General features: G+C 29.4%; 1 protein-coding gene across 1 annotated transcript; it reads right to left on the reverse strand.

The window, feature by feature from the left end:
* Nucleotides 1-1,321: 1,321 nt before the first annotated feature.
* LOC105108842 (mitochondrial arginine transporter BAC2-like) lies at nt 1,322-3,665 on the reverse strand. The gene is made up of 2 exons (XM_011003309.1): nt 2,856-3,665; nt 1,322-2,184 (listed from the first exon to the last, which is right to left on the reverse strand). Exons 1-2 carry the CDS (start codon nt 3,108-3,110, stop codon nt 1,492-1,494), a joined length of 948 nt encoding a protein of 315 aa, XP_011001611.1. The 5' UTR covers nt 3,111-3,665; the 3' UTR covers nt 1,322-1,491.
* Nucleotides 3,666-10,646: the final 6,981 nt, after the last annotated feature.

Below are 10,646 nucleotides of genomic sequence, written 5' to 3' on the forward strand. Positions count from 1 at the left end.
AGAAAAAAATAAAAAATAAATTTAGATATGTTTGGGCTTAGGTTTCTTGCTAGACAAATGAGCTTGGCAAACTAAAAGTTACTACTAGGTTAAAAAATGCCTTACTCTTTCTTTTTTTATTTTTGTCTTTCAAATTTTTATTCAAGCCCTTTTTTAGTTTATTTTTTTATTTAAATTTTAACTAAGACCTTCCATTTTATTTTTTAAATACTAACCATTCAATTAAATAAAAAACTAGATTCCAAAAGATAAGATATTAAACCTATCAGGGGCTATGATCTAGGTTACGGGTTGAGCTGATTAACTTATTTTGACTCAAATTTATCCAAAATGTCATTACCCATCCTTTTTCTATGGAAAATGTTGGATCAATATTGTTTTCATTTTTATAAGAAAAAACACATACCAAGTTTTGGCTTAGTTTATTAAGTTAGCTTGGTCACACCTTAAAGTTCGAGTTCATCCAGAATATTATCATATTATTGTTCATAAAAAAATTAAAAAGATGATATTTATAATATTTTTTAGTTAAATTTAGTTTGGGTAGATAAGCAACTAGCTGGGTCGAAGGTCTTCAAATTAAGCCACGTGATGATTTAATAAGATATATTATTTTTTGATTTGATAAATATTTTTTTTAAATTATCCAAGATTTTTTTTTATGTTAGTAGTGGATGCTTTTGTTTTTATTTTTTATTAAATGAATGACATGCAACCACATTTTTTTTTAATGGATATTAATGAGAGAAGTAGGTGCTATACTAGCATTAAATTTAAATTATTGCAATTTTTATATAAAAAAATATCATCATATAAATAAATAACTTTAATGGTTTCTTGTGGAGCATAGCCAAATATTTTAATCTATGTCTATTTCACGTAATCCTATATAATTAAACAAATATTAGCATTATGATAGCATTGGCATTTATTGGGACATATGTATACTTCAAATTTTAAATTTACAATCGTTATTTTTTTATTGCTAGAAAACACAAACAATAATTACGTTTTTTTTTTCGTCAAATTTTTTTATCACTCACGACGAAACACAATGTATACTATTGACTCAATGCACATAATTGAATCTTGATGTAAATGAAAACATGTGGATCATAATACTATGAAGATATAATTTACTTTTTTTTTTCTTTTATAGACTGTTTTTTTTTTCTTTGTTTTCGTGGGAAAATATAATTTACTTTCTTCATCAATTTAAAATTTAAATTAAAATAAAAAACAAATTTACTATCAAGTAGAATAAAACACAAATACATTTAGTGAAAAGAAGCTGCGAGTTGGATGATACTGTGACAGGGGATGATCGATGATGGAGTCTGATTGCCGGTTGTTTCAGTTGGTTCTACATAGAGAGAAAGCAAGAAGATGAAAACATATTTGTCCTGATGCATTTTTTTTTTTTAATTGTCATTGAATTATTACATTCAGATACATGCCAATGACTGTTGACCGGAAAAAGATCAATTTTTCCTAGATGGTGTTCTCTGTCTGAATGTTTCCATTGTTGAAAAGACACCGCAACGCAGTCTCATAAGAAGCAAATACAGCTCCATTAACTACAAAAGCTCTTGCAACAGCAGTCCCCAAACCTCGCCAGAGCACGCAGTAACCATCTTCTTTAACGCTCCGGCTAAAGCAATCCAGAATGCCTCTATACTTAAGTTGGGAGGATGGTGATTGAGCTTGTAATCTGGTTTTCACAACATCTAATGGATAGCAGCAGAGCCAGCTAGCAACTCCTGCGAGGCCTCCTGCCGTCAGCATGGTTCGTACGCTTTCCTGACCATTCTTTCTGCAGCCAGGGTGAAACTGCTCTCTCATGTATTCATATGTCCAAAAGTAGACACCATAAGCAGGTGCGTCTCTCAGAACTGTGATCACAAAACCCCGGTACATTCCTTTTAGACCTTCTGTTTTCAGTATGCTCTTGGCAACATTTAGTGGACCTTTGGGACTAGCAGCCTCTTGGAGATTTGCATGACTTCTGTTCTGCAGTTGGAGGCGAATTTTTATCAGTTCTACGGGAGAAAGAATAATGCTCTGTATTGCCCCAGTACCAACTCCTCCTAGAGCAACACCTTTGTAAGAAGGAGGATCATTAGCTGAAGCGGATGAGTCTAATGCTCTCGAGAGGATAGCATAGGTCTGGAAAACCATGGCATTCTGCAATCCACACACATTGTCAGTGTCCCTGAACCAGCATAAGCAATGCAAAAACAATGATCATCTATTTGTATGGTTGGTCAGGACTGAGTCCATACAGTAATTTTTCTTCTGTATCAGAAATGGAAAGTCATAAAGCTTCCTTTCTTTTGATGGAAATGAAAATCAGGAAATAAGATCCATGATTTATACGAGACTGGAAATGGAGGAGACACAATAAGCTATCACCAACAATATCACATAAGCAGGCGGATTCTTGAGAATGACATTTCTTCAAGTATTAAAACCAGTCGCTTTCCACCACTTGGAAGTTACAGAATCATTGACAAAAAGGCAATCCAAGAATCTCATCATTGCCATATTCCTTGCATACTCCATCTCACTAAGGTTTTTCACTAGACATCAACTTCATTATCCTATTTGAAAATCGAAACCCAACTCTCATAGGATCAAACAAGATTGAAAATATGACCTAATCATGATAAGGTGCTAATCCTATTTATGATCACTTAAAATTCACCGCAAGAACTTGAACATTCCAAGATATCACAGCAATAAAAAAAACTCAGCAGATTATGACAAAATTGTATTCAAACTAAGATTAAGAAACATACAACAAAAGTGGAAAGATAGACTAGTATTCTATAGAGGAAACCATGTTTTGCCATTACCTGGAAGGTGACAGATGCCAGGGGTGCACTCATGCCTCTATAGAGCGCAGCAGGCCCTTCACTGCTCATAACTCGGCGAAGAATACTGAAGGCAGAGCCAGAGTTAGACTGTTGAAGCCGGATACGTAGAGTATCAAGAGGATAACCCGAAATTATACCAGCAATTCCACCAAATCCACCAGCCACAAATTCCCTGCCCGAACTGCTAGCAATAAACTCAGGCCAAAAGTCCATTATGATCTCACTCCCATTCATTCCCCAAACAACTCAATATCTTTAGTTATTAACACAAACCCAGTTCTTGTTTTCTTTCTCGTACAAAAAAACACATACAAGAGTTGTAAGAATGGATGAACACTTTATTTGTATGTATTCTCTTTTCGTAAATTTTAAGTGGATATAAGAAACTTTTAAATGAAAATGAAAGTGAAGTGAGTTAAAGAATTCCTAATAAAGAGGCAGAGGTTATTCTCTTTCTGAAAGAACCTCTCACAGATTCACTTTCTGTTTCTTTCTCTTTACCTAGATCATGAAAGGCAAAATACCGAACAAGAAACTTATTTTTCAAGAAGAAAATCCTCTCAAAGCAGTAGCTAGAATTTGCAGATTTTTCTTTATGATATCATTACCCTGCATTCATCAGGTTAACTCTTTTGTCTAATATTTGCGAGGAAAGGAGGGGACTTATAGAGGGGAAATAATTAATGAAGGGGCAAGAAAGCGACCCAAGAATGGAGGAGATTCCAAAATTTTGGTTACTCTGTGTTCCGTTCATGCTATTATTACAAGAAAATGAAAAGGAATTGGAACAGATGCCACCGTTCGCTACTTTGCTGGGTTGGGTTGGGAGAGTGGGTACGAGGATGAAAAGGCCAACGTACAGGCCACTTTCCATACCACCAGTTGTGTCATGACACCTGGAACAAACATGACGTAACAATGTCAGTTTCAGTGCTTTCAGCCTAGTGTAAATGACCCATCTTTTTGCTTGATTGACTGTGATCTGCCCCATTAAAGGACTTAGGATAAGCGTTTTAAAGTTTTTTTTTTTTAATTTTTTTAAATTATTTTAATATATTAATACCAAAAATAAATTTTAAAAAATAAAAATATTTTTTGATATTTTTTTAATTTTTTTAAATATTCAATATTACAATATAAAATTAGTGTATGTTAATAATGAAGTGACTAAGACAAATAAACTTTTTTATTGTTGTTGATTAAAGGATGGCATGATCATTCACATGTTATATAATGTTGTTTTCTATAAGTGTCCATGGAATAATACAAATGCATCTTTTTTTTTTAATTTAATGGATATTATAAGAAATAAAATTATTTAAAATCCTATATGTTATTTTATAATGATAATATTTATTTTTAAAAATCACATTGAAATCTTCTTTGAGTTCACCATGTTATACTAATTTAAAATTCACAAATTAATTTAATGAAAAAATTTAAATATTATAATTTTGTCATTATAAATAATTCAATTTTCAAAATATTTTTATAAATGAAATATTACAAGTTTACCATCAACCTTTTCTTTTACGGAAGCAAAATACAAACTTTTTTTTTTTTATATATAGAGTTTTGTTTCACTTTCTTTCTATTTTTTTTCTCTTCTTTTTCCTTTGCAAAAATGGTATGCATGGTTTCATGCCAAAATGATGGACAAGACTAGAATAATCATTCAAAAAGCATGAGTAATAAAGGTGATACCAGGATGATAGATATTGAATGGAAACAATTTATTAACACAAATGATATAGATGCAAATAGTCCATAACTTTAAAAATATAAATTCACTCATCAGTTGAAAAATATAAAATTAAAGGATAAAAATTTACCATTTATAAAGAGATACAAAACTAAATAGTATGCTAAAAAGCCAAGTGAAAAGCTTTTCATTCAATATTTTGTAAAAGATATTAATACATGGTTTAAATAACCATTATATATTTAGAACAACTCTTTATGTCTAGGAAAATATTAAAATGACAAAATTGAAATTAAAATAAATAACTTTGACGGAAAACTAGATAAATAATAATTAAATAAATAACTTTGACGGAAAACTAGATAAATAATAATTAAATAAATAACTTTGACGGAAAACTAGATAAATAATAATTAAATAAATAACTTTGACGGAAAACTAGATAAATAATAATTAAATAAATAACTTTGACGGAAAACTAGATAAATAATAATTAAATAAATAACTTTGACGGAAAACTAGATAAATAATAATTAAATAAATAACTTTGACGGAAAACTAGATAAATAATAATTAAATAAATAACTTTGACGGAAAACTAGATAAATAATAATTAACACATGTTTTTGACTCATTAGAAATACAATCAAACACAAAGTAAGCTTAAAAACTAAAACAACTATAGTTTTTTGTACAAAACTCCAATATATATATGGTTGGATAATCTAAAAAGACTATATTCTGAAATTTAAAGCCTTTTATAAAAAACTTATTTTTTCATGCAATGAAGAGATGTAAATTTAAGTTCAAAGATAGCTTACGGGATAATGATAAATATCACCAAAAACTTTATTTATTTACATTATCAATCTAAATTTGCTTAGTCCAACATCAAGAGAATCATTAAAGACACTTTCGTGTCATGTTTCTAAAGTTAAAAAAGACTCATTCTAGTTTAAATAATTTTTTCCTTAATTTTGTGGACACTTAATCAAAGCTCTTTCATTACCTTTGTGCAATTTATAAAAAACAATCATATAACATCAATTACATTAACTTCCATGTCATGGATGTCCCTTGAATATCATGAAAAAATAACTCAACTCCCTCGCTTTTATCAACTCTATTATGTTCTAAACTAATACAAATTATTTCTAGAACATTGACAAAAATATTTAGAGGCTCACTATTTTCCTATTAAAGAACATTAACTTTAATTTTATCAATTTCATAATTCTCTGTAGTCACATATAAAACACATCCTCTAAAATTCTCTTTATAAAAAACCTAATTTTAGAACCACCTCTACAATATACTCCTTAATTAAAGTAACATGAACTTTTTTGTCATTTTTAGGCTTATTATAGATTGATATTTCTACATCAAAACCTTTCATTTTAGTATCATCTTCCTCTTCCTCATTCATTTTTAATTGTTGATCCCAATCCATAAATGATTTAGAATCATTAAAGATTTTAGCTTCAATTTGACACCAGGATGGTAGGAATATTAGAAATAATTTACTCACATAAAGAATAATTTATGCTCATCATTATAAGGTGCAAAACAAAAAAATACATATACAAATAATTCATCACTCTAAAAATACATATTCATTCACCTCTTTAAAACATACAAAGTTAAAAGTAAAAGTCCATCATTCATAATGATATACAAAACCTAATAGGAAATTAAAGACTTTTCTTTAACATTTTAGTAAAAGATAAAGCATACATTATTTGAATGATCATTTTATATTTGGAACAACCCTTGAAGTCTAACAATAAACCAAAATAACATAATTGAGACTAAATAAATGAATTTGATAGAAATTTACATAAATAATAACTAACACATATTTTTGACTTATTATAAACACAAACATAAACAAAAAAAGCTTAAAAAATAAAGTAACTGTAACTTTTTGTACACAGCTCCAATGCATGCATGGTTGAATAATTTTAAAATATCATGCTCTGAACTTTAAAATCATACATGATACACTTATTTTTCATATAATAAAGAGATGCAATTTCGAGCTCAAAGTTGGTACACAAGTTGATAGTAAATAACATAAAAAAAAACTTTATTAATTTGCATTGCCAACTCAAACTTAAGTAGCCTAACATCAAAGGGACCATTGCAGGAAACTTTTATTTTTCTCATTTAAAAAAGATTGGTTCTCGAGTCTAGATCATTGTTTCCTTAATCTTATAGATGTCCAATTTGGTGACCTTGGAGTTACATATTGATATTTTATGTATTTTGATGATAACAATTAAATAAAAATGGACTAATAATATGCTTGAATGATATTAAATTTAAACAGGTTTATATAAAGATCACATCAACAAGCATGAGGTATTGAATAAACAAGTTCAACCCATTTCTTGAGTTCTAGAAGTCCAAATGACATCAATTGTTTATCCTGAAAAGCTGAGATAATTTCTTAAAACTTTCATGTGGAAGTTTGGTTCAAATTCTAACATTATTAATGACGTTTTGGGTAGACAAGAAGATAAGAATTATCACTAAGTCAAGAGTTGACCACCTAGTTAATAATTAGTCATTAAATCAATAGTTCCCTAATTTGACCTATAAAAGGAGGCATTTGTCATGCATATAGACATCTTGGTTTTCAGATCAAGATTATACTCTTGCTTTCTCTCTTTATTTTTTTTAAATGCTTAAGTTTTGCTTTAATTAATATCTTGTTTATGCCTTGCATTTTCTTTTCTTTACTTAGTTAAATTTTATCTTATTTATGTTCTTATCTTGTTTATTTATATTTCTCTCTTTCATTATGTTTAGTAAAGTTTATCATGTCAAGGTGAAAAATGTATACTAATGGTGTAAGAATAAGTATAGTGTAAACTCAATGTGCACTTTAATGTTTGATATTAATATTTTTGTATTTATTATCTTGTTTACTCTTAATACTTTGCTTGTTAAATGATTAATCTAGATTTATCTTGTATAATAATTGGTACAACAAATACTTGGCACTTTTATAGCCCAATCGTATGGTGTAACCGACACTTGTGCTATAAAAGAAACTTGATTTGTTGTTAACATAAGTTATAGTTATGAATACCTGACAACATTTACAAGTATTAGCATTATTCGAATAAGATAACTAATGTAATCATGCTAACCATTTATAATATGATTGGAACCTCTTTTGTGTGTGGTTTCTAGTTGACTAATAAGAGTTTATACTATACTTGTTTGAAATACCATTAGTGGATCATCTAACCTTTATATTTGTTTTTATCATTGTTTTATCCTCACATTGATCTTTCATCTCAAAATTCTTATCAACTTCTTCTTTTTTCTTTTTCATTGTTATTATTATTAGTATTATTATTGTTGTTGTTGTTTATAATTTATACAATTAACCTCTCCGTGGTTCGACCCTAGTCTTGCTGGGTTATTTATTACTTCGACACTTCTGCACTTGGAAAAAGACATTAATATTTTGGTCGTGTTAGGTCCTAATGTTAAAAGGCCATTAACATGACCAAAAGATTGATGTCTTCTTTCAAGTGTAGGAGTATCGAAGTAATAAATAACCTAGCAAGACCGGGGTCGAACCACAGGGAGGCTAATTATATAAATTATAGATAACAATAATACAATAACAATAATAACAACAACAATAATGACAACAACAATAACAACAATAATGGTAGTGGTGGTGGTGGTCGTAGTAGTAATAATAATAATAAAGAAATTGATGGGAACTTTGAGATGGAAGATTAACATAAGGATTAAACAATGATAACAATAAATGTCAAGGTTAGATGATCCATTAATAGTACGTCAAACAAGTATAGTATAAACTCTTATTATTCAATTGGAAACCACACACAAATAAGGTTCCAATCAAATTATAAATTGTTAACATGATTACATTATTTATCTATTTTGATTAATGCTAATACTTGTAAATCTCATCAAGCATTCATGATTATGACTTATGTTAACAACAAATCAAGTTCCTTTCATAGCTTAAGTGTCAGTTATACCATACAGTATGGGATATGAGAGTGCCAAGTATTTGTTGTACCAAGTGTTATACAATATAAAACTAGATTGACCATTTAACAAGCAAAGTATTAAAAGTTAACTAGATAATAAATACAAAACATGTTAGTATCAAACATTAAGGTCCATGTTGAGTTTACACTATACTTATTCTTACACTATTAGTGTAACATTTTCACCTTGACATAATAAAATTAGCTAAACATAATGAAAAAAAGAAACATAAATAAACAATATAAGAACATAAATAAGACAAAAGTTAACTAAGTAAAGGAAAGAAATTGAAAGGTATAAATAAGATATTAATGAAAATAAAACTTAAGCATTACAAAAATACAAAAAGAGAAAGGAAGAGCATGATCTTGATCTCAAAATTAAGATGCCTAAATGTGTGGCAAATACCTCCTTTTACAGGCCAAAATTGGGAACTATTGATTTGATGACTAATTGATGAGTGGGTGGCCAACTCTTGACTTGGTGACAATCCTTATCTTCTCTTGTCTGCCCAAAAAGTCATTGATAACGTCAAAATTGGAACCACTTGAAAACATGAAAGTTGTAGGAAATTGTCTCATATTTCTTATGTAAACAATTTAGATCATTTTAACTTCTAAAACTCCAGATATGGCCCAAATACTGAATAGTGCTCGGGCTAGAGGACAGATTCGGACTTCTTTGTTGTTGCTCCAATTTGGACTTGAAAATGACCTTTTTAGATCTTGGCTTCATATGGAAGTTGTAGGCCTATGTCTTACCTTTTCATCCATATAAAGTAGACCTAAATCTGAGATCTATAGCTCTAGATATGACCCAATTACCGAACAGTGTTCGGTTTGGATTGCACCGACAACTCTTTTCTAAGTTTGTCCATCTCTTTATCCTTTCAATTTCAGTTCTTAAATTCATCAATCAATCCTTTCATTTATGTGATAGGCCTGCATTTAAAATGAACATTTACCACAAATTAAAGGTATCTTATATTATTAGATATATTATTATAAAACATGCTTTAGTTAAGGAGTTATTGATACTTCGAGTGCAAAATGATGATATAAAACCTTGATAAAAATGCACTTTTAAGTACTAATCACACCCCCCAATGAGCTTATTACTAGTCCCTAGTAATCAAAGGGTTAAAATAGAAAAACAATTTGCAAATTCCACAAAGCAAGGTATTCATCATTTAACTTCCATTAATCTATCCAGATAAACAAACTCTCGTTAAATTTATATACCTGCTCAATACCTCTTAACAAGATATTCATAAACCTTTCTTTTATGCTCAATATATCAACGCATAATTATGGGGTTTTTCTTAGAAGAAAACAAATTTTTTGTTCGAATGTTTAAGGTTAACTTCCTTGGGTTGAGATTTTTTTTTTTTCTTTTTTTTTTAAAATATATATACATATAACTTAAAACAACATGCATCTTTAACCCATGTAACGAGCTTTCGGCTAATAACTCCTAGACCAGTTGGTCTTAGGGCATTAGGTGTTGAGACACCCCTACGAGCTTAGTAACTCGGGTAATAGATACTGATACGTAGATAGTACAATGTTTGATTCCCTTAAGCTTTTCTCCTCAACCTATGTAACAAGCATTGGGCCAATAGCTCCCAAGTCAGTTAACTTTAGGGTATTAGGTGTTAAAACACCCCTTCGGGCTTAATTACTTAGGTTAGAGAGGCTACGAAACCAAACTTATCTATATTTTTATTATCATTATTCATATTTTTTTTTTGCTCTTTTTTTTTGTTTTTTTTGTTTTTATTTCAAATTATATACTATCCATTTCCCTTAGTTGTTACCTTTAACAAAAGAACATAAATAACGTAATAATCCAATGTGCAACCCACAATCATATGTTAAAGTGTGTGTGTGTGTGTGTAAATTAAGGTTTAAAAATACATGTTAAATGAGTATATGAGCAGAATTAAGTGATAATAATGCGAGAGTTTGTAAACCTAAATATCTCAAGATGTATTATCATAGACCTTATTAAGAATAGTTACTAAGATG

This window comes from Populus euphratica, unplaced genomic scaffold (assembly GCF_000495115.2).
Source record: "Populus euphratica unplaced genomic scaffold, PopEup_1.0 scaffold199.1, whole genome shotgun sequence".
Taxonomy (NCBI): Eukaryota; Viridiplantae; Streptophyta; class Magnoliopsida; order Malpighiales; family Salicaceae; genus Populus; species Populus euphratica.

What these genes read in the sequence shown, in the direction of transcription:
- LOC105108842 (XM_011003309.1), bottom strand. Translation starts at nt 3,110, where the DNA reads ATGAATGGGAGTGAGATCATAATGGACTTTTGGCCTGAGTTTATTGCT. An exon ending in TGGCATCTGTCACCTTCCAG is followed by an intron (nt 2,185 to 2,855) that starts GTAATGGCAAAA and finishes TGTGGATTGCAG; the next exon opens with AATGCCATGGTTTTCCAGAC.